The 25,397-nt window shown below is 36.8% G+C and overlaps 1 protein-coding gene across 2 annotated transcripts; it reads right to left on the minus strand.

The window, feature by feature from the left end:
- Positions 1 to 743: 743 nt before the first annotated feature.
- Positions 744 to 25,384, minus strand: AP3S1 (adaptor related protein complex 3 subunit sigma 1). 2 transcript variants are annotated; one of them, XM_065661799.1, is made up of 7 exons: positions 25,161 to 25,384; positions 22,951 to 23,042; positions 21,139 to 21,250; positions 15,592 to 15,663; positions 11,094 to 11,201; positions 1,873 to 2,015; positions 744 to 1,246 (listed from the first exon to the last, which is right to left on the minus strand). In XM_065661799.1, the coding sequence occupies exons 1-6, from the start codon at positions 25,227 to 25,229 to the stop codon at positions 1,887 to 1,889; spliced, it is 582 nt and encodes a 193-aa protein (XP_065517871.1). In that variant the 5' UTR covers positions 25,230 to 25,384; the 3' UTR covers positions 744 to 1,246; positions 1,873 to 1,886. The 2 variants fall into 2 exon arrangements, with proteins under 2 accessions (XP_065517871.1, XP_065517870.1); XM_065661798.1 differs by having other exon boundaries at positions 744 to 2,015.
- Positions 25,385 to 25,397: the final 13 nt, after the last annotated feature.

Genomic DNA, 25,397 nt, shown 5'->3' on the forward strand with positions numbered 1-25,397 from the left:
ATTCTGGCAGCAGCACTAACTAAAGCCTCAAAGGGGGAACAGTGCAGAAGATTTTCAGCACCTTTACTTTGAATGTCACATGGTCTATGCATTAAGAAGAAAAATGAAAGTTACAAAAGCAGGTAAATGACAACAGTTCCAGATTAGTACTAGCTAAACTGTCTAACTTGGGCATACTAAAAAATACTCCATAGGGGGAAAAACGCCACGTTTCATTCTCCCCATTTCCTCAGTAGAAATAAGAAAGTTTTCTACTTAAACCCCACCCGAAATTTCCTGAAGCCTCAAACTAAGAAAGTTAATTTTCAAGAGATATGGAGAGGACAATTTGTTTTTCAAAAACATTTATAAAATAGTGTTACTTGATGCTTCTTAAATGTAGTACGAACAACACATATGAAGCTTCTTTTTCTCCTCCTTAAGAAATAGATTAAAATTCTTTGGATTGTACCAGATATTCTACTTCATAAGTAATTTCTATTTCTATCTCTCAAAAGGAACCAGCAATAGTTACTATGGATCAAACAGAAAATGTGATGTGATTCCAAGTTTATCCTACGGGATATGTCTTAACATTCAGCTCAAAGAATGCTTGATTTACACAAAATCCAAATTTCTGAAGTAACACAGGGCCTGTCAGACTAGTTCTGAAATGTGTTGCTCTTGATATTATTACTGCATTTTCATACACAACATTAGGTGCATAATGTTTTGGAGAAGAAAACTTTACAGGAATCCTTAGGTATGTCAATGATATTTTTATTGTTTATTTAAACAGACTTGTACATCACACACAGCTTAAAAGCATGATTATAAAAAACAAGCACTACCTGCTTTACTTTTTCTTAAATCACAGAAGAGTAGAAGAGCTGAGCAACTTACACAGAGGTGATTGCATCTAGATTTTCTGAGGTCTTAACAATACTAAGCATCTTATAAATCTAGTTCTCAAACTACAGAATCACAAATATCACCAGTCACAGAGGCACTATTAAAGTATTCTCATTTATCTTTCCAGAGTGCCTTTATCACCTTACTTGAAACACTCATGTTTACAGTTCTGAGCTGCCCAATTTTCTCACCCCATTCTGTACTTTTCACATAACACACAGAAATCTTCTCAAAACAAATCAGACCATCAGAAAGTCTAAAAGATTGTGTAAGTATCTTCTCAACATCTATATGTAAACAGAAGTCATCAGATCTTCAGTAAAGGCAATTCTTCCTTCAGAATAATGATGAACAGCTTTTGTGAGAAATGTAAAGAGGCAATATGTTCAACACGATATCCCCATGTAATTCCTTCAGAGATTAAGCTACAACATTAATGCCTGCTATAACAGCATTTAGATATACTCAACTGGCTCCATCAATAGGAAATAACATGACTTATTGCAAAGAGTAGATTTCGGACAAACAGGTATTTAGAAGTCCAGTTTATTATTTTACTTGGACAAGAGTTTGACGTTTTCATGCAACATTTGCACTGAAGTCTTAGATAGTCATGACAAACAGCAGAAATTGTTAAGGAATGCACTAATTATAGACTTCAGTGAACATATAAAAAACCTCAGCATTATAGGTTGTACAAAGTAAAGAACATCTTAAATACTTTCCCAAAATACTGCAGCAGCTGAGACACAGTGATATGCCTTACAAGGGCACAGGAATGTAATTTGGAAATCACATGGGAACTACCCATTTCCTTTAATTTCACAAACAAGACAAAAGCAACATTCAACTCCACACAGATTTTCAAATTATGTCTATACAGTACCTTGAATTTTATCCAAATAGTAAAAGTTAGACATGTTGTTTATTAAGTAAACAATTACGTGGTAAATCTCTGTTACATTTCTTCCCTGGTTTTACCTGGAGTAGCCATGTTATCTAAAAGAGGGCAGGTTTGGCACTTTTATACTGATGTCACCAATATTAATATTTCTTGGGATCTCTGGCAGATTCATATTCTTCACGGCTGAAACAGCCCGGGCTGGAGCTCCTGCTAAACCAGCCTGTGTATAAAGTGAGGAAAAATGCAAGTCAGGCAAAGTTGGTCACAAGAAAATTCACAAGCAATACACACAGACAACCAACTTTTCAAGTATTTCCATGGTTACACAATTATAAAGACCAGATGGTAATTGTGTTTGGAATGAAATGGGTTATTTGGAAATATTAAACCAGAAGGAGAAAACAGGTCACACATTCCTTTTTATATGGTAAAACATGTAATGTCAACTTGATGGAAAAGTATGTGGAGAGGAACAGGAGGCTTATCCAAGCGTGTGTAACATGTACATTACAGAACAGACAACCTTGAGGTATATCCCATATGCTGCCTTTTCTCTTACCTATTCTAAGAGTTCAGATGACTGACAGTTGATTAATGTTGGTTATAGGTTCAGAATATATAACCTCAAAGTAATGAGCTACTGAATGTCAGTTGAATCATACTACTTATCTAAATGACTATATATATGGGTGTATACATATATGGTATTTCATGGTTGTTAAAATGAAAAGGATAAATACTTTGCTTTTGTGGCTAATAAAAAGCATGCAGAGAGATAATTTCTACAGACCAACTGGAGTAATCAATTATCCCACAGTATCAAATTAAAGGCTAACATACCTGCAGCCCCCAGGCACACTGGAACATGACAAAATAACTTGGTTATGCCAAATTAAACGTTGAAGTAACTATTTTGTATTAAAGTCCTCTACTGTGCATAGTCTCTATTTAAAACTAGAGTCTTCCTGCATAAACACGCAAGTTTTGCAATATAGAAGGAATCTCATTACTGACTCCCATTTAGTTCTACCTTTTAGATAAAAAGACTGCTAAGTTTACACACTAAGGTATATTACTGAAATGCTAACAAACAGCATTCAGCTGTAATGATTTACAGCTCAGAGGTCTGAAGACATACAGGACAAGATCCTTCCCTGTTGCTGATGAAGATCACCTCTTCAAAAGCTTGTTATTTCAAGGACTATTAAAAAAAAGGCCTATCATTAAGTACTGTATTTGATACTGTGTATAAAAAGTAGTAGTAAGTACAGAAATGTTTCTCCTGAAAGTTCGGCTTCTCTCTGTGTATTTAGAATTAGCTGTGTGGTTTTACTTCAGGCTGTCCACAAAACAGTAAACATAATTTCTGTTCTTATTGTGGAAAGAAAAAAAAAAAAAGAAAAAAAAATCCTGGAAGATTTTCAAAACAGTGCTCTTATTTGCAGAAAACTACATCATATTCTAAGATACCTGAATATGTAAAAAATTAACTTTAATTTTTATGTTTTAAAAGTAGGATTAAACTATTCAGAAAGAATAAACACCAAAAAATTATTTTCAGAACTGCTATGGTTCTAAAGTGTGGCACCTTGCAGGCCCACTAAAAAGGAACAATTCACAACAAACAGGAACATGCTAAACAAAAGACTAAACCTGTAGAAATGGTCCTATTGTAAGAGTGTCAAAGATTGAGAGCATCTGCAGATAAAATAATTCTGAACAAGGAATACAGCAAAAGAAAAAAAAATCCAGAAAAGTTTGAGTCATATTTGATTGTTAAATAGCGTCAGTACGTGACTACTGCTTAAAGTATAACCTTTCCAGAGTCTTTATTTCCACTGAAATTCATTGCAATTACCGGGTATCATTACTGAGAAGTACATCTGACTTCTGCAGTGGTTCCCATGTGCACTACTGCACTATTCTCCTCAGATAACAACTCTTACTTTTCAAAGGCTGTCCAAAAATAGTATTTTCTCCCTTTTACTACTCTTTACAAGAAATAAATGTAAGGTCAAATTAACATAAGAATTCCACTTAAAATCGTACCTTCTGTTTCCCTTCTCCCTTCAAAAATGTAACCCATAGTCAAAATAAAACCGATTAAAGTTTCCAATTTTGAACTAACCCTTTTATATCATGTGGAAAGGCTAAAGCATCATAAATCCCTAGATTTTAGTCATAGGAGGATTCCCAGTACCAGGAACACAGACCAGAAAGCCATGAATCATCTGTTACAACATCCCCCCTGCCAAACCCTTGTATATGAGAAATGCCAGAGTTGGGTAAGGCATGTAAGGGTAGAGGAGAAAGCTCAGGAAATCTTAAATCTCAAATGCAACCAAATAATTTGCTCTCACTTTGGCCCTGACATAATCCAAATTACTGGCTCTCAGAAGTACAGACTAAGTAAAACTAAAAAGGTATGAAAAGGTATTTTTCAAAGACACTTTTTCCTTGGTTTCCCTTAACATCATCAGGTCTATCAGATCATTCACTTTTTCACTTGCTGTTTCGTTTGCTGTACCTTCATGAAGGGGAAAACCTGGACCTAACACTAGAAGTTCTAAGAAATCCAAGTATCCAAAATCTTCATACCTGAATCTGCAATATCTTAGAGGAGCAGTATGAGACACTGCAATTTATTTCTATCTATTAAAAAAGAGTGCAGAAGATACCAAGCTGCTCAGCACTGTTCTTCTATATTTGAGAACTTGGAAGTACTAATTTGAAACCAAGAGGTTTCAGTGAAGAATTTCCAGATTAAAAAATAAATAAATAAATAAAAATTAGTTTCTTTTTTATTTGGTCCTATCCTTTAAATTCTGTATTCAGCAACTTTCTGAAAAGATCTGTAAGCAAAACCAAAAGTGGGGCAATGTAAACTGTTTTCCACAGAGAAGATGAGAATACTAATAAAGTATTAACAAAAGCAATGAATTTGTAACTGAAACAATGGGAAACAAAGTATCTTAAGTTATGGACACAGTCCACACAAACAGGCATGGCTGGCAATTCAGGACGGAGATGCCTTCTAGGTGACTAGTATGGAGATTCCTTACCCTAATTTAATGGAAGTTTATTACTCTTAATGGACAAATAAAAGCTTTTGCATAACTGGCCATTATTTTTACCTACCTGCAGCTATCCTCTTTACACAGACTTAGCCCCTGCCTCCCACCCCAATGGCATAGGATACAATGGAAACACAATTGAGAATTATTTAAAATACCACAATTGACATGACCCTTCCACCCCCTATACAGTCACAGCTTCCATCAGTCACATTTCACGAGGAGAGTTCTGGATCAGGATCAGCAAAGATCCCTGACAAAAGCACAATGAATTTCAGATTACCTCTTTTTTTTTTTGCCATTGGGATTGTTTTTCACTATCATATCACTATCATGCCGGAGTAGAGATTTTCAAACTATTACATTCCCTTCTCCTGTAATTCTCTATATTAAGTGGGTTTGTAAGTCCATATGCATAGCAGAATGTGATTTATCACAACTAACATCAACCCTATCAAGCACAATAGTCACATTCAGTATTTCTAAGAGAGAACAAACAGCTCATAAAAATGTCTAATGGATAAAATGACTGAAAAGTACTTAAACTTCCAAACTGGATAACTAATACATTATTTCAAACAAAATATAATTATACAAATACCTTAGCACTCCTTTTTAGCATGTCAACAGTGAACTAGTATGCAGTCTTCCATTTATTTATAATTTCTTTTACAGAAAGTGAACTGTGCTTACAACCAACACAAGGTTACTCCAAGAAGTACTTCCAGCCCAGTGTGCCTTTAATGAGTTTTATAGAGGTACCTGATTAAAGAGCCACCACTGTAACACTGAGCTGGACGAGCTTCAACTGCCTTTCTTGTAAAGTAACTCAGTGGGTAAATTGGTGAGGTGCAAAGAAAAAACTGCTTCACTTGAAAAAACAAAAAAAAAAAAAAAACAAAAAAAAAAAAAAAAAAACCAAAACAAAATACATAGCAAGCTTTAAACATGCAGTGAATGATGGTTGTCTGCCACAGTAAGCGAACGACTAAAGCAAGTGAAACTGAAACTTAAGACAAGACATATTTATAAAATTTCAGAAATACAGTATGAATTGCATACAGCTGGTACTACAGAACACCACGTTTTTGCCACAGCTGTTTTGTATTCTCAATGTAATTTGTTATTGGAGGTTACACACTGTGTATTAAGATTTTAGATTCGGTTACTGTAAAAAATGCATGTAAACATGCTCATATACTTTCACTGTGAAAAAGCAATGGCATTTACATTAAAAAAAAAACAAAACCTGTTTTAAAGGTTGAAACAGATACTTTTAATAACAGAAATTTCATTCTACTGGTCCTAGTCTACCAAGTGCCACCATGATCTGTTCTGTTTACTTAAGTCATTATTTATCACTACAGGAATCCATTTTCTTAATTCTCATCATCACCCTTTCTCATAATGCCCCACTAAGAAATTTTTACGAAAGTCATCTCAGACACATTATTTTACTCTTTAAAAAGAAATGCAGATAATTTCAAAAAAGTACTGCACATCACAAACTTAGTTAATATGCATTTACAAATAAAAAAAATAATATTCAAACCTCCATCCCAAACAACTCTACACAGAGCTAGCTATCCCTAAAATAAACATATAAAAATACACAACCTATTGGAAAACAAAATAATGAAGGCTAACGCTTTGCAAAATAAGCCACCCTTTTCCAGGTATTTTGGAGGTACTAGGACCTTCTGCTGCTGGTGTTTCATACCAATGCTTCTTTCCAGAACAAGTATGACTTCAAAGCAGCAGGGTTATGAAACCATGAAAGGATGCAATACATAATATAAAGGAATGATCATGTCCCCTGCTTATGAAGTTAAATAAATGAACATAATTAGAGAAAAAACAAAATGAAGTCTGCAAGTATATCAAAATGAGGCCAAACAGATAAGAAGACTTAAGACATACTCTTAGAAATTTTAAAGCACTTGAATCACAAAGAGAGTAATGGATGGGAATGATTAATTGTTTGTTTGTTTTTCATTGCCAGACCCAAAAATAAAAGAAGAGTATGTGTGAGCAGAACAGAAAAAAAAAAAAAAAAGAAAATCAGCTTTGCACAAATAATAAAAAGAAAACAGAAATCAAGCTCCCTACTGCTACAACGAAATAGAGATTGTATGTTACAAGTGTTGACATATTAGGCAGAGGAAGGTCATTTGCTTGATTTTCTTCATGTGCTATAGCATACTTCAAATTTAGGTAAAATGTTTCATACTTCCCAAAACTATTCTTAGCTAACACTTTACAACTTAGTGCTACTAAATCCAATTACAGAATTATAGTTATTAAATCTTGATGGTACTACATTACCTTATCTTAGATCATGTAAAAAGTAAAGAGCAAAGCTATTCATAAATCAAGTAAACTTCATCTGCTTAAGATTCCAGCTATTTAAGATACCTGTAGTTTGAATACACAGATACTTAAAATGAGTGGAAATTATTTTTTAAGTACTGCAATTAACATTGACTGACATTCGAACTGGTGAGCTGAACTAAATGTTACAAACAGCAAATGACGGGGTACAATGACCATAAACTGAACTTCAAAAATACATTTTCCTTCTCCTTTTTCATTTCCTTATTAATATTCATGTTCAGTGACTGCAGTTACCAAGATATCTTAAAGCAAAATCCAGTGATTCAGACTGCAAGGGCAGCAAATATACATCTGAAGCTGAGTACATGCTGACAGCCCTTCTCATTTTATGTCTGATATACTTAAGGTTAGAAGATCTTTACAAATTGCACTGATAATTTTATTCTGTATGCATAAAACTATTTGAGTTTGTTAGGTTTGGTATTTGGTTGGGGTTTGGGGTTTTTAATTTGCTTTGGTTTTGTTTCATTTTTTTTTATGTCTGTTTTCCCTGAAACTTATTCTGACACCTCTCTTTGCAAACTGGCAAAAGTTCTTTGTTTACATTTGGAAACACTAAATGGTGAAGCAAAAAGGTTCATATTGTCTATTTTAAGTTATCAGGTACAAAATTCTCCCAATAAGGAAGCTAGTTCTATTATGTCATCACACCATATTTTATCTGTGTGTTCAATTTTTATTTAGATTAGTTTTGCCTTTTTTTTTTTTTTGTAAATATTCATACAAGTTTATATTCCTTTGTTTCTCAAACAATGATAAAAAGAAAAGTTAAATTCTAAAATGCAGGAAGAGAAATAAAATAAAAAATATGATGTCAATGGAAAGCTAGTAAAATACACTATAGCCAATAAAAAGATGAGGGAACTACAAGAAGAAACTAGCACAAAAAGTAGGCTACAAGGACTAGTATGGGTATTTTTACACATAATTTTTGAGTCTGGCCTACATAATTTATTGCCTTTGACATCATTTTGCTTTCCCTTTTTGTTAAAAGTACATTTTTTCTAAAAGTCAGCAATACCTTTGTCTACCTGTCCTGTCTGGGAGACTGAAAGATAAAGGTCTGCAAGAGAGAAGAACGGAAAGAGCCAGAAAAGATCAGGAGGTTCGGAAAAAATGAGGTCCAACTTAAAAGTCTAAATCACACGCAGTTGAACACTCCAAATAGAGAAGAGGTAGCCCAGGTTTATCTATAATACTTCCAGAGGCTCTGGATAAATTCCCAATGACCCCTCTCCCAAAAATTCCCTCCCTTAATCACAGTGATCCTTCAGCTTTAGGAGGATTGACCAGAAATCCATTCACAGATAAAGACTAAACTGAAAGGTAGGGAAATGCATTTAAGACAACATTTCTCTGGGTAGAAATTGAATTTATGTCGTAGCCCAACCAAGCAACGTAAAAGCTGGATCAGAAATCAAAGCTAGGGACTCCCTCATCATGGTTTATATAATTAATCTCTGTTGAAAGCATTAAAATTGTTTTTAGTTAGTAATTTTGCTCAACTATTTGTGAATTTATAAATACATTCAAAATTCTTCACTGAATTCTAACTGAAAGCCTGTTTAGAAACTTGATAATATAACTAAACAAATACCTGATCTCGAAGGGCTAAATTCTGTATATCATGGGAAGCCAGGTGAGCACAATAAAAAATTCATTTCTGAAAACATAGTTCAGTTACAATAGCTTCACCATTTCAACTATAAAAGAAAAGATAATTATCCTTAAAGCAGCTATTTTATGGATGCAAGACAAAAGTCTAACAAGCCAAACAGACAAAAGTGAGAGTGCTGTGGCTTAGGTGGCAGCCCTGCGAACTACAGACTGTATCAATAATAATTAGTACATTTTTTAAAATAATCTTTTAAATTAAAGAAAACTAAGAAGATCCACTAGTTTTGATTTCTCACTGACCAGCATTCAAAAATATTATTATTACTGATTTTGATTTACACAAAATGGATTTGCTTGTATCTTGAAAATACGTATTCAGGAAAGACATGTTCAAAGACTTACAATCTTGATCAGAAAGACAAAAGCAAAAGAAATAGCAATCAGGAAATTTCTGTGAATATACATGAAACAAATGATTAATGATCTGAGGAAATAGTTACCAGGTACTGTGAAGTATCTCAGCATAACAGTATCTCAACTGTTAAACTTGAAAAGAAAGAGTCACTGAACTAAGAAAAAGAAATTTGTGGTGAGCAGACTGTGAAATGCTCCACTCAATCCCAGTCACCAAGTGATTTAATTTATTACTGCTACTTCTTTACCTTTTATAATTCATTGCTGAATGGAAAGGAACAGATTGCTACTTGCCCTGCATATGCTCTGAACACTACACGGGGCTTTTTTGTATCTTCTACCACCTATTTTTATACTAAAAGTATCTTAAAGAAGAATGACTTACTGATGAGTAATGGAAAACAGCAAGCATTGCAGCTGGCTGCACTGAATTGATGTGTTTCAGATGAGTAGTTAGAGACTGGTCTACAGTTGATTTAGTAACAGAATTCACATAATTAAGAATAAATACCTTAATTAAGTGCTTTCAGGTAAAACCAATATGCACATAATACATGGTAGAACATACTTGCTCAGTAAGTTCAGCTTCTGTGACCCTATGTTACTTTTCCATCAAATAAAGAAAAATATATGTATACAGAATTTATTAAAATATTGCAAAAAATTACAAGAACTAGGAGGAAAAAAAATTGCAAAATTAGGAGAACAGTATACATTGTACCACAAAAAAGCTGAAGAATTCATTTCTCTCTTTGTTGCACTGAAGTTAAAATTAGGAAGTTCTCTGGGTTTTGTCCTAAAATGTCATTTAGTTTGTATTTATGTGACCTGCAGTATTTCAATCTACTCAGCTGACTTCAACTTTAGAAACAGTCTCCAATTCAAGCAAAGGTTTGTTCAGATATCTGAGTATTACACTTCAAAAATCAGATGATGTGTTCTTCTGTGGAATTGCTCTTAGCAGTAAGAATTAATCATAAACTAAACTAAAATGTACTAGTAATATTTTGGGTTACACGAGGTGCCTAGTGATGTTAAAGGAACAGTAATATTCTGTCATAGCTAAAGTAATTCTAGAACCCTTTTTTAGTCTAAGGTTTTCCTATACACAAATTCAACAACTGTTGAATTGAAAAGGGATTCCCACAACTTATGTGAGTAACCCCCACTCAGACTGCTATGGGCATACACAGAGTACCACTTTCTTACTCAAATCCAGTCAGCTGAAGACCAAATGTTCAGATTACCAAAATGGAAGAATTCGTATTTACTTTGAAGGTCTGAAACTGGGCTTTAAATTCTATCTAGTCCATCTCAGTCCAATTTCTTGTTTTTCATTGCAATATTATTATTGTGACACTAAATATGCTGCAACTAATTTCAGGTGCTAGAAACATTCTAGCAGACAGGAATATACAAAGACAAACAGTCTTTGTATACACACTTTAGTTCTTTATCTATTTTCATTTAAGTGTTAGAGTCACTACTCCAGTGTAATAAATACACTGGAAATAAAATGTTTTCTTCAAGAGAAAGTTAAAGAACTACAGAAGTATGCCAATAATAATGGCTAACAATGCTATTATACACAAATAGCAAGAACTAAGCAGCAGCAACTCTAAGCAATTATTACTTACGATGAAAGATACATCCTAACCTAAAGATACATTGTTAATTTTTAGCATTAGAAGCAAGCAGCTGTATATAGTTTACTACTGAATGACAAACAGCATTAGATAGCACGCATTTACTGCAACCATGTTTTTAAGTCTAGAAACCACACAGTGCATCACTCTTACCTCGGATTTCTCCAGTTTATTTTGAGCATCAATCTGAGTGACAATTTCATTCATGTTTGTCTCCAAAACCATTCCACCCATGACCATTTCAGCCAATATATTATGGACCTGAAAAAGACCAAAAGAAAATTTAAAAATGCAGTATGGTCTTAATGCATCTGGACAGATCATACCCGGATTCCTCAATACAGAAACATATATTCTGTAAGTCACTTAATGGTAGCAGTTTATTTAAAACCATTTATGAACAACTTGATGTTCATTTCTCCAATAACTTCTTGTTCATTTTTCCAGTATCTTCTTGTTCATAGTTCTGCTACAAACTCATCAGCTATACCACTTCACTTATTAATACTAGAAGAAACTTTCACCTTCATTCTTTCTTTCTGGACTTGGTTTCTATCCAAGGACTATGGACAGGAGTTCCAATTAAAATCCATAGCAGCAATACCTTTAAGGAGCAGGCTCTACAAGATTAAACAAATTGCTCATGAATGGATGCGTAAAAACTACTTTGGGCTACATCTATGCAGGAAGAGACATAGTGATGCTCATCCACCACAGGTATGAAGACTAGGCTTGTAAGGAGAAGTAACATACCTGAGCTACACCACGAACAGGGAGTTTCAGCTTTTAGGACTAACAACTAGGTTTCAAACTGTAGAACTACATACGCCATATGGGGAACATTAATGAAAAGGATATGTCTACATAGCCCTCTTCCCTGCAACCCTGACATGGGGATATAAGCCCTGCTTCATGAATCTTAGAGCAGTTGATGTCATCTACCTGGACTTGTGCAAAGCGTTTGACACCGTCCCACATGATATCCTTGTCTCTAATTTGGAGAGACATCATTTTGATAGGTGGACCACTTGGTGGATAAAGAACTGACTGGATGGCTGCACACAAAGAGTTGTGGCCAATGGCGCAATGTCCGGCTGGAGACCAGTAACGAGTGGCGTCCCTCAGGAACTGGGTGTTGCGACGGGTCTTGTTCAACATCTTTGTCAGTGACATGGACAGTGGGATTGAGTGCGCCCTCAGCAAGTTTGCCGATGACACCAAGCTGTGTGGTTCAGTTGATAAGCTGGAGGGAAGGGATGCCACCCAGAGGGACCTCAACATGCTTGTGAGGTGGGCTGGTGCCAACCTGATGAAGTTTAACTATGCCAGGTGCAAGGTCCTACACCTGGGTCGGAGCAATCCCAGGCACAGCTACAGGTGGGACAGAGAAGAGGTTCAGAGCAGCCCTGTGGAGAAGGACTTGGGGATGTTGGTTGATGAGAAAATGAACACGAGCTGGCTTCAGCGTGTGCTCACAGCCCAGAAAGCCAACCGTATCCTGGGATGCATCAAAAGGAGATGATCCTGCCCCTCTACACTGCTCTCATGAGACCTCACTTGGAGAATTGTGTGGAGTATTGTGTGCAGTTCTGGTGCCCTCAACATAAAAGGGACATGGAACTGTTGGAACAAGTCCAGAGGAGGGCCACGAGGATGATCAGGGGACTGGAGCACCTCCCGTATGAAGACAGGCTGAGAAAGTTGGGGCTGTTCAGCCTGGAGAAGAGAAGGCTGCGTGGAGACCTCGTAGCAGCCTTCCAGTACCTGATGGGGGCCTATAGAGATGCTGGGGAGGGACTCTTCATCAGGGACTGTAGTGACAGGACAAGGGGTAACGGGTTAAAACTTAAACAGGGGAAGTTTAGACTGGATATAAGGCAGAAATTCTTTCCTCTTAGGGTGGTGAGGCACTGGAATGGGTTGCCCAGGGAGGTTGTGAGTGCTCCATCCCTGGCAGTGTTCAAGACCAGGTTGGATAAAGCTCTGGGTGGTATGGTTTAGTGTGAGATGTCCCTGCCCATGGCAGGGAAGTTGGAACTAGATGATCTTAAGGTCCTTTCCAACCCTAACTGTTCTATAATTCTATGATTCTTATCTCTACTATAAGAGTCTGCATTTGCACTTTATCTAAGCTTTTTTTTTTTTTTTTAAGGCATGCTTTCATACAGTTTCTAGTGAAAATTGAGAGATAATATGTAATGTGTAATATTTTAATTCCATTACAATTCTAAGGACAAGGAACATTTTATTACTTTATTACTTTGAAATAAAAACACTGTACAATCTGACACTTCAAGGCATAATTCTGCTATTATTTTGGATAGTCTTGCAATTTCCTTGTGGATCAAGGATAGAAGTAAATCTCCAAATCACAGAATCACAGAATCCCAAGGGTTGGAAGTCAAACAATTCTAAAGATGAGATGCAAGTAGTGTATCAAAAACCACCACACTTACAATTTTTGTGCCATACCTCAAAAACAAAATTTAAGCGTTGTTTCCCTGATAAATCATTAGTGTACTTCAGTATAAATATACAATTATTGTGTTTAGAGAGGCTCTTCCTTTCTGCCTATTGCTGCTGAGTATAGCTTTAAGAATCAAATAAATACTAAGGAGAAAGAATAACAATCCTTACATAAATTCTTGACTCAAGGTTTCATTCATCTTTTATTTTGGAAATGGGCTGCTTCTGCTAAAGTATATAATTAGTATTTAGGCTTCACATTTTTTTCAGAGCTTGAATATTCTAGCCTAAACATCTAATCAAATTTTAGCTTCCCTTTGACAAATAGTTTTTTTAAAAAAAACAAAAAACTCATATCTGATACAAAGTAAAATATTCTCCAAGAAATTTAACATGTTGAAGCACCTCAGTTCTCTATATTTTATTAGAAAGATGTTTCTCATAAACTAATACTTATGTGAAGGAATGCTACTGAAGGAAACATGCAACAGAGTAACAGCTTGAACAGCATAGAAGACAAAATATTCTGCAGCTGAAGATCAAAATCTTTGCCACAAAATGATTGCAGTATTGCGGGTTTTTACGCTCTGAAGCCAACGTATGAGCCACTAAAATTCTTCTGTATTTTAATATTTCATTTTGGAACCAACCAACACGTTCCAGCCAGACTGGAAATCCTAATGACTTGTCATGAGCATGGTATCAGTTTAAACACCTACCCAAGGTCATTTGCCTTTCACTGTCTGGTCAAGGTACAAACGCTTCTTCCAAGAGAACTTCCTGGTTTTTAAACAAACTGAGTCAGTTCTAAATGTTTGTTTCAGATACCTAACTTGCTACTGTTTTCAGTTCACTCTTACTGATTCTTGTCTTACTTTCCTTTTGCATCTTTTGCTGTTGATGCAATAAAATTTTCACAGATGGGGAAAGGTGACCGCACAGAAAGGAACAGCAGGCACAAAATGCAACCAAAGGAATAAATTCTGTATATTCAATTCTCATAGAATCATAGAATAGTCAGGGTTGGAAAGGACCTTAAGATCATCTAGTTCCAACACCCCTGCCATGAGCAGGGACACCTCACACTAAACCATACCACCCAAGGCTTCATCCAACATGGCCTTGAACACTGCCAGGGATGGAGCACTCACAACCTCCCTGTGCAACCCACTCCAATGCCTCACCACCCTAACAGGAAAGAATTTCTGCCTTATATCCAGTCTAAACTTCCCATGTTTAAGTTTTACCCCATTACCCCTTGTCCTGTCACTATAGTCCCTGATGAAGAGTCCATCCCCAGAATCCCTATAGGCCCCCGTCAGGTACTGGAAGGCTGCTATGAGGTCTCCACGCAGCCTTCTCTTCTCCAGGCTGAACAGCCCCAACTTTCTCAGCCTGTCTTCATACGAGAGGTGCTCCAGTCCCCTGATCATCCTCATGGCCCTCCTCTGGACTTGTTCCAACAGTTCCATGTCCTTTTTATGTTGAGGACACCAAAACTGCACACAATACTCCAAGTGAGGTCTCATGAGAGCAGTGTAGAGGGGCAGGATCACCTCCTTCTACCTGCTGGTCACACTCCTTTTGATGCAGCCTAATTCTCAGCCTTTTACATTAATAATCCAAGAGGTTCCAACAACCTTTTAAATAAAAGACTACTTAAGTAATTCTTTTAGTATTAGCATTTCTCAAAACTAGCTTAATAAATAAACCACTTGTTCCTGATAACTGGCAATATTCAAACAAGATTGGTTCTGAATGGCTGAAAAAAGACACAATGCCTGTTTGAGATTTAGAAGAGGAAGATTCACACAGCATTTAAATTACATAATCACAGCATCTGAAAGGCAACTGTCAGCCTTAACTGGGAAGCCCTGTAACAGTTTCAGTTGTGAGTAATATAATACTTAACCATAAACAAAACAAATTTTTTCTTGAAACTAAGTCCTATTCTGAGAATATTTGATGTCTCCAATTTTACAATTATATGTGCAGTAACACCATGCAATTCTCCCATATCATTATTTTTCCTCAGAAAAACATAGCTTTCATGTCTTAAAAATAGTATGTTGAAACTGTCTAGATTTGACAATAAAATTGGACTCACTGAAGAGTTTAATACCAAGTATCAGTGGAACAAAGCATTTTACTTGACAAGAAGTATTACAGGAGTTCACCACAGTACCTTGTCTACATGGAAAATTAAATCCAGTTCACAGACATTTTCAAAACATTTGTCTAGTGTCTCCACAAATACCTGCAAAAAGGAAAAAAAGCCAGAGGTCAAACTTTAACAGAAACTCAATAGTTTCATCAGGGCAGATTTAGGGCATTTAAGGCATCTATAAAAATTATGTGGTTAACATTATTACGCCAACAGTATGTTCTCTGCAGAGGGCAAAACTGTATGCACAAGTCAGTTTATGTTACAACACCGCTAAAAATCAGAGTTTTAAACAATAGGTGCATCATCTATGGTACAGTTTTCTCAGCTGTGATTCGAAGTGTTCCTTCCCAATCCAACCCAATTATTAAACAAAAATCAGCTATTATTTCATTATTATTATTTTTAACAATTACTATGTTGCAGGCATCTCCTGGTTAACCAGACTACTGTTAACTACTTCACCATACAGAGACACATGAGCAATAAGACTGTCAGCATCATGCAAGTTTGTCAGCATTATGGCTCCTGGTAACAGTACAGCAGCTTTCGCCTGGTTTATAGACCTGCTGAATTCAGGATGAACCAAGGGAAAAGGTAGCTGTCCTAACTGTCTTAATGTCACACCTGCTGATCCTGTCAGACATACCACCAAATAAATTTAGAAAAGTCCAGCAGTTTGTACCCAGGCAAATAACCCTTCTCTGAATCTAGAATATAAGCACAGAAAACAGAAAAATCAAAGCAACTGCTGAAGCCTGGCCACTGATGATCTTTGCCAGATATGAAATGCACATTACCCTGCTCCTGGTACTTCTGTGACAGATTTCCTGGCAGTCAGCCAGTATTGGTTCACTAATTGCATCCCAGACTTCAGTTAGGCCTGATAATGAAAATACGATTGTACTTGCACTTGTGAAGCTCCTGAATGCTTCACTCAACACAATGTCCTTGTGGCAAGTACTGACAAGACTCCAGTCCTAAAGAGGTATAAGCACAGCTCCCTTTATGCAAGGGATAACTCCTATTCGGATGAGATGTCAAGACCTCTAAGTTAAACATATGCTTTATTAATGACAAATAAGTAAGATGCAACTTGTGGGAAATTCTGACCTCAGTTTTGTTTCAAGACTGTTTTGTCACAATACACATTTAATATTTTTTATTTAGTTGTCACTGTATGTCTTTTTTCTTTTTTTTTTTTTTTTTTTTTTTTCAATACTAACCTCAAACCCTAAGGCAGAAATATGGAAGTTAAACACTTGGTCTCAATTCTCTCTCTTTCCAACATGGTTTATTAATCCCATCTTAGTCTTTGAGAGGAACCAGATTTCAAACTGTCTAGGCTCAGAGAAATAAGAAGCCATGTTTTGCTGACAAAAATTATAAAATAGTTTAGGTTGGAAAAGACTTTAAGATCATCAAGTCCAACTGTTAATCTAACACTGCCAAGCCCATAACTAAAACATGTCACTGAGCAGCACATCTATACATCTTTTGGGTCACCAGGAATGGTGACTTAAGCACTTTCCTGGGCAGCCTGTTCCAGTACTTGACAACCTTTTAGGTGAAGAATTTTTTTCTAATGTCCAATCTAAGCCTCCCCAGTGCAACTTGAGGCCATTTCCTGTCATCCTACCACTTGTTACTTTGAAGAGACTGATCCCCACACCTCACTACAACCTCCTTCTAGGTAGCTGTAGAGAGCGGTAAGATCTCTCCGAACCATCCTCTTCTCCAGACTAAATACAGCCAGTTCCCTCAGCCATTCCTCATGAGACTTGTGCTCCAGGCCCTTCACGAGTTTCACTGCTCTTCTCTGGACCCGCTCCAGCACCTCAATGTCTCTCTTGTAGTGAGGGGCCCAGAAGTGAACACAGGATTCAAGGTGCAGCCTCACCAGCACTGAGTACAGGGGGATGACCACTGCCCTGGCCCTGCTAGCCATGCTATTTCATCAGCAAGGAAGCCACTGGCCTTCTTAGCTGCCTGGGAACAAGCCAGGTCCTTGTCCGTGGGCAGCTTTCCAGCCACTCTTCCCCCACCCTGTAGCACAGCATGAGGTTGTTGTGGCCCAAGGGCAGAACCCAGCACTTTGCTTCATTAAACCTCACACCACTGGCCACAGCCCAGTGATTCACTGTCCAGATCCCTCTGCAGAGCCTTGCTATCCTCTGGCAGATCAACACTTCCACCCAGCCTGGGAGGTGCACACAACCTTACCTACTGAGGGTGCACTCTATCCCCTCATCCAGGTCACTGATAAAGATATTAAACAGAACTGGCCCCAGTACTGAGCCCTGGGGAACAATGCTTGTGACCAGCCACCAACTGGATTTAACTCCATTTATCACCATTCTTTGTAGATAAAAGGACTGCTTCTATAGGCACAGATTTATGTCTGCAGACCCAATGAAACAGGTCTACACAATATTAGCCATTTTCAGTTGTCTACTTCGGATATCCATAAAGAAAGATTATTTTCACATCTGAATCCCTGATCTCAGATCCCACTTACATTTATTCTCCTGTAACAGAGAGGAGGATCACTGTCTTTTGTTTTTATAACTACTATTATCAAACTACAACTAACTGATGTTCCATGCATTCAGAACAAAGATTATTCTTTAATACCAGAATACCAATTCGTAACTTAAACTAGGAACAAAAAGCATTTTCGCAGGAAGACTCAAGACAGTAAGGTTCATTGACAACAGTTAACTACGTAAGTGAAAGCTTCAGTATAATTTAACAGAAGCACAAAGCAAAGCAGATTTTTCTTCTTCAGTGAGTTGTTAATCAGTTGTGATAAAACCAGAGTTGTATAAAGAAGGAATGTGAGCAAAGTGAAAAACTTACAAGATAAGCAGAACAAACTACACAGTTCACAACTACGTACAGCAAGACAAATGACCAGAGATGTTCTGTTACTTGTACCTTAGGAGAACGTACAAGGACAATGCTGTTTGATACCAACTGCAGGAAGAAGACTGGAAATAGGCAAGCAGTGATAAAATTTAAGTACTTCAGCTCCAGATGCTGCAGTCACAGTATCCAGAAGAAAAAAAAACACCAATTGTTTTGGGGGACACACACACCCTCCACACACCAGTTCAAATGAGCCTTGAGATGTTCTTGGAAAAGAACCATAAATAAAGGAGTCGAATAGCAGGAAAATAAGGATACATGTAATATACGCACAGTGTATTACTAGCTCCCCCTTGTGCTTAATTTTTTAAATCATAATCTTTCAAAGAAATACCCAAGCATATCCCCATGGAAGTAAAAAGGGGTAGAGTGGAAGGTGAGAGGAACATAAGAAAATAAAAGGAAAAATAAAAAAGTGGGGGAAAAAAAATGAAACCCCCCACACTTTTGTAGTAACTATGCTTTAATAAAGCCAGATACACACCTGGAGAGTAAAGTATATGAAGCAAAATACCAAATTGTTTTCAGATATATACAAGCTCCCTATAGAGAGCAGTATGTCAAAACATAAAACCCCATCTTTACCATGAAGGGCTTTTTAGGTTGGTATGGCTTTTTTATTCTTAATTCCTGCCCTTCGCTTTTCACTGAACTCTAAAATAAATTAATAGTGTTACCTGAGAACTATTTAGTGATTTTTCTGCTGTTAAAATAGGTATCCCAGTCATATGCCTCTCCCTGTTTCTTACTGAACATCCTTACCTTGATAGGCTATATACAACTTTTCATGGAAGACTGATCTCATATTCAGCTGCTTATTGAGTCAATGTGTCTTGAAGTACATCAGTGCACTAAACTCCTAAAAAATGTGCAGCTGTTATGTTTTTAGGTCCCTAGGCTAGTTAGGTACCATTTAAATGTCACTCAATTTTTCCACATGGCAGCCTACAGCTAGTTATATTTTCTTATGTATTTAATTTCCCTCCGCTATAACCTTACACTTCACAGGCTAATGAGAAGAGCCTGAAATAACTACAACTCATGAATTAATTCACACTGAATCCAAAAGACTGCAAAACCTATCAAAAGCATAGCACAAATGCTGACACACCTCCCATCCAATTAATCAAAACTAAACAGAATCTTGTGCTTATTAAAAAAAAAGAAAGAAAATGGACAAATATTAACAGCATGAATTTGCCTGAACTGTTCAAACACATTTAGTTTGAAGACAGTATAAAATCTGAGGCAGAGTGTATGATTTGCAACACATACAGTGTATTCATTAAGCTTGAACCAAGATTACTTGTGAAACAGTTCTGACCCAATGGTGATGTAACAGGCCTTTGCATAAGTACCTTAAGTATTACAACAAAATCTTTATGCTGAAAATAACTGCAGACTGAATATGTAATCTAAGCTGCCATAGACTTACTCAGTTTATAAGAGAGAAAACCCTTAAGTTCTGGGTTCATTTCACCAGTTTATTTTCACGAGATCATAATCTAGCCTTCCACATAACTACTTAAACAATTTGGTATCTGTATAATCTATAACAAATTCCAAATGGCTTACTCTTACCTGTGTTGTCTCTGAACTATAGTAAACAAAGATGTATGAAAGTGGTTCAACACTTGTCAACAACAAAAAAAACCAGACAAAACATATTTGCTTGAGTAGATGTATATGTGTATATACTGCCAACCTGCGTTGCAACTGAGGTTGAGATGTACTAATAAACTCTGAGAGCACTTTTCCAGTGCGAGGTACATTTAAATTTGCTTGCTATTGCTAAGAAATTAAACAGATCCTTCTTGTGAGTCAGAATGGAAAGTAAAAATGTTTAATTGATCTTTGTGTACTTTCTACTACAATGAAATGGTTCAGTGACCTAGAAAAATGAACAGCTGCTAGTCCTGCGGTGAGACTACTCATAAACAAAATCACATGGGTAAGAAAAAAGTAAAGTATTTCTATAAATAGAAACAGCACTCTTATTATTTCTGATTCCTTCAGGTAATCATACTGACAAATAATTAAACATTGGGGCGTAATGAAAAAGATGATAAATGTAAAGACTGAGAGATTATAATCCATCAAAGTATTTCTGGTACAAGAAGCAACACAATTTAAAGAGAAGTTTAACATCTCCCTAATTCAGAGAATTTGAGGGCTATAAAAATATAGCTAGTAGTAAGTTCAAGCAATTTGCTTCAACACCTTAAAGTAAAGTTTAGATTACACTCTGTAACTGGAAATAACTGAAAGCTACTGATGTGACATTTTTAATATACCATAATGAATAAAATCTTAATTCAACTTGCATAGGGGCCCTGCAAAATATAACAGCTTAGACTGATGGACCTAGATAGTCTTTCCTGATTTTTCAGTCAGTTCCAAACAATGTTTCCTTCCTTTTTCATCAATTTGGGAAATAACTTTTTCAAAGACAGTCCAGAAAACAGAAATAAACATACTATCAAAAATACTTTCTGATTGCAAACAATTTCATATGTGTTCACAGTTTGAAAGCCACCTTCACTTCCAAGTATCACAGAAAAAAACACAGCTAAATACTGAAGCTCTCAAGTACTTAGAAGTTCACTTACTAAAAAAACAAAGCAGAAAAAAAAATCTTACTTGTATGAGGTCTAAAATGCCAAGCTCACTTTCTGAAGAATCCACACAGAAGACAAAATACAAGGTGGCATAGTGTCGGTAAATTAGTTTGTTGTCAGATCCACCTATTAATCTAAACAGGAAAAAAAAAAAATGAAAGCTTAGTTAGCCTCTCAGGATAAGCTGGGCAAATCCTCACAGTTATTCCAGTTAACAGGAGGCCTATTGTTAATGGTTGGCTGGAACTTTCCCAAATCCAACCATACCACAACTTTAATTTTGCGATATAATTACACTGGAAGAATACTAGGTATCAAACAGCTCAAACTACATATATCACAGAAGCACAGTTATTGTTATCCATATGGATATTAATTATATCAACATATACACCATTTTATTAAAATAAATTCAAACAGATAATGCAGTTTCATTAAAAAAAAAAAAAGTATTGAATGTACTTCCATTACACACTAACAGGCACCATACAAGGATTAATTTGCTTTACAGATTAACAGAGCACATGTCTATGAATTCTTCCCTGCCCTTCTCCGAGGAGCATCAACAGGAAACTATAATGTAGACTGGCATTTGGATTACAGAAACAGCCTTGAGTCAAGCTTATGAACTACTTAATAACCAAGAACACGTAACTCTCACATGCTACAAAATGTTTGGTATCTTGAGAAATAACACTGTACTACAACCAATAGTTTGTGATGCAATGTTAAAGTCACAGACACAATTATGTTTTTATGGACTCACTAATCATCAAGTTACTAAACAAGATAAGAGGTCTGCACAGGTGTTTCCTTCCACTCTTCTGCTATAGCCTTCCCAAAGAAGGTACGTAAATCATAAAACGTGTTCTTCAGATCACTGACATCTGCTTTGAGCAATAGGAGGCTCACTCAAATAGAAATTAAAATATCTTGTAGCTTGAGCCTCCAAATGGCTTGTCTTCCACTTGCACAACTCAGGCCAGCATGTTCCAGCCTGAAATCACTTCCAAGAACCTAAAGACAGAATCAACCTTTGTGCAGTTGGAAGAGAACTATTTTAGTTTAAAAAAATAATAAATAAAAAAAAAAAAATCAGGAATCGTATTGATCTGACATGGTACAGGTAAGCATTTAACTGACTCTGCACTAAATTTAGGCATTAGCATACTAACTTTCAGTTATCAGAAATTTCCACAACTACAGTACTTAACAGACTATGACAATCTCTGTTTAAACTAGAGACCATGAGCGTACTCTGTGAATTGTGACCACTTTTCCTAGAAGGTGGTTTTGTAACTGTTCAAACTTGACGACGAATATCTCAAAATAAAACACTTCCATTTCAGAATTTCTTCTCTTCAACTAAAGCAAAACCACATTAGAAAAACCAACATGATGATTCAAGAAAGAATATTTTGTGTGTGTCTTCCAGAGACAGAAGACGTGTGGCTTTCCTCCTATCATACTCTATCTAATGAAAGAATCTTGGTTTCTGAATGGAGACAGGAAATTCCTAGCTTGATTTAGGGAAAATGGTTAGGTATCATCTGCCTGTTTCTTTGCCATCTTGTGTCTGAAACAATTATAACACTAGATAAGGCACTGTGCCAGTTACTGCCCCAGAAAAAACAGTTTTACTGCCTAACTCATATTGATACATACGTATATACATGTATATGTATGCTTCAGTTAGTAAAGAATATGTATGTGCAACATATTAGTCTTTCTGTATTAAAATATCTCAAGTGATATGGCATTTACATTAGAACTGTACAAACAAGTATATTACAATCAGAAGTAATTATATTTGCTAGCCAGTATTTATACTTACAATCCTCCTTCTAGGAAGTTACAGACATTTTCATCACGTTTTGATACTAAGTGAAAAGTTTCTCTGATAACTTGTTGCTGTGTATCTTCACTCTATGAAAGAAAACACATTTTGCTATCAAGCTAAAATGGATTAATTAACAATGCACACCATGCACATCTAATAAATACAACACGAAGTATATAGCACCCTCAAACTATTTCTGAAGCCTTAGATCTGCCAATGTACAAGCTGCATGTCACTGTTATCATTTCAGCACAAAAATGATATTTTTGCAGGTCACAAAAGAACACATTATTGAGAAACAACTGCAGAAAAAGGTTACTGTTTTTAAGAAACTTCTAAAGAAAAATGAATTCTAAAAACAGTTTCTTCAAGTGAACAGGAAGTCTCTCCAATATTATGAAATTTTCATATCTCCACCATAGCCTGAGCAACTTCAGACATGCTTTGAAACTACTGTAGAAAGTGGATGCTTTCACTTGCAGGAAAAAAAAGTGAGATTTTCCTCCAGCACTGGTTCAATTGATATTTAAGTATGCATAAGTTTCAAAATGTCCATAAATAAACCTGTCTCACTGAAACCACACACAAAAAGATAACCAAGACAACTGCACTGCTCTCTGTGCACCACAAAGCTTTAGGGAAATCACCTGATCACATAATTTCTTAGTTTCATGTGCTATATTTTTGTGAAGACACAAAAGTAGACACATTTGAATGTAAAATGACAATGGAAGTTAAGTGTTTCACAGTGATACACATTCTGTATACCTTTCCAAAGTGCTTCATTTATTAGTTACCTCCACACTGAGGAAAAAAATAAATAAAAGCAATCAACTTCTCTAGTAAGTTCCTGTAGCTCTGCATTGGAAGTGACCAAGAATAGAGTGGGAATGCACACAAGGGTGTCATGATTTTGGCTGGGATAGTTAAGTTTTCTTCTTAGTAGCTGGTGCAGGGCTGTGTTTTGGCTTTAGTCTGAGAACAATGATGCTAACACACCAGTTCTTAGTTGCTGCTATGTAATGCTGACCCTGATCAAGGACTTTTCAGTTAAGCCATGACAAAAGGCAATGCTTATCATCAAAATTAAATATTCCATTTTAATTTTTAAATCAGAAAGAGTAAATATAGAAAGACATCTGCTTGGTAACCCAGAATTGGGACAAAGAAGAAAAGAGGTTAAAAAACAAGTATTAGTATTTCCCAGTATTGCCTTTCTAAAGAAAAGGGATCAAATTCAGTCGCCCATAGCAACAACCTCTGTCAGTTACACTACTCCAATTAAAAGCCTGACTGTGCAAACAGAAGTGTCGCAGTTATCATTTCTGCTCCAATATGCAGAAGATACACCCCTTCCAATAAAGTTAAATATGACTTCTGTAACAGCCAGAACTGAAAGTATATAGCCATAAAACCAAGCCAGTAATAGCACTACTGAAAAAGCATATTTTGTTTACACAATTTGGGGAAGCATCAGTCTTTTTTGTGTTTTAATGCCCAAGGTTTAATGCCAGAGCTTCATTTATCTGCTAGCAGATACACTACGTGATAAAAACACTGCCTAAAATTTTTTTATCCTTGAATGACATCAACTCTTTCCACGTCTCAATTCTCTGTGGCTGCACTTCCATTCAGATCAAGTTCTTGTGCTGCATTTTCAGACCTGCCTTGCTACTTGCCTTCTCCCCAGTAACAGAATATACTTTTCTATTCCATCACATTTCTTTTCCATGTCAACTACACTTTCACGGTATTCTGAAAGTTTCCAAGAGGCTCTGCCTATTTAACCTGTGAATCCTGTAAAACCCCTCTTCGCATTTCTGACACCTTTGCCACAGCACTGATACATGCCGCACTACATCAGAGACGCTGATTAGGCTAAAAATCACGGCAGCGCGGCGTTTCCACAGACAAATTCAGAACCGAGTCCTCCACCCTCAGTGTGCCAAAGGGCAATTTCCAGAGAAAAGAACAGTATCTGGAAAATCAGCTTTCGGAATGTCACTTCCCTTACCGATAGATCTCACAAGGCCCCAGCACCCCTATTTCCCCACGCCCTGAGCCCTGAACTGAAGAGCAGCAACCACCACGATTCACCCCAGGCAGCGGGGCAGGGCCGGGAGGGTTCCCGGTTACAACCGCCCCTCACATCTCCCTTCCCCAGCCCTGGTGACAGCCCCCACGCGGCCGCGGCCCGCCCGTACATAGCGCTGGTAGAACTTGGATAGCCGCGGCTTGCCGTGGTTGTTGAAGATGAGGATGGCTTTGATCATGGTGGGGCGGCGGCCACCGGGCTCGCTGCCCCTGCTGCTCTTCCTGCCCGCCCTTCACGCCCCACTCCCGGGCCGGCAGCAGCTGGCCGCACCGCAACACGACGCCGACGCCCCTCAGCAGCTTAAAGCCCCAAAGCCCCTCCACAGCGCGCAACGCCCCGCCCCGTC

This window comes from Lathamus discolor, chromosome Z (assembly GCF_037157495.1).
Source record: "Lathamus discolor isolate bLatDis1 chromosome Z, bLatDis1.hap1, whole genome shotgun sequence".
Taxonomy (NCBI): Eukaryota; Metazoa; Chordata; class Aves; order Psittaciformes; family Psittacidae; genus Lathamus; species Lathamus discolor.

What these genes read in the sequence shown, in the direction of transcription:
- AP3S1 (XM_065661799.1), bottom strand. Translation starts at nt 25,229, where the DNA reads ATGATCAAAGCCATCCTCATCTTCAACAACCACGGCAAGCCGCGGCTA. An exon ending in AACTTCCTAGAAGGAGGATT is followed by an intron (nt 21,251 to 22,950) that starts GTAAGTATAAAT and finishes TTTCCTGTTTAG; the next exon opens with ATTAATAGGTGGATCTGACA. An exon ending in TAATTTTCCATGTAGACAAG is followed by an intron (nt 11,202 to 15,591) that starts GTACTGTGGTGA and finishes GGTCTTTTTCAG; the next exon opens with GTCCATAATATATTGGCTGA.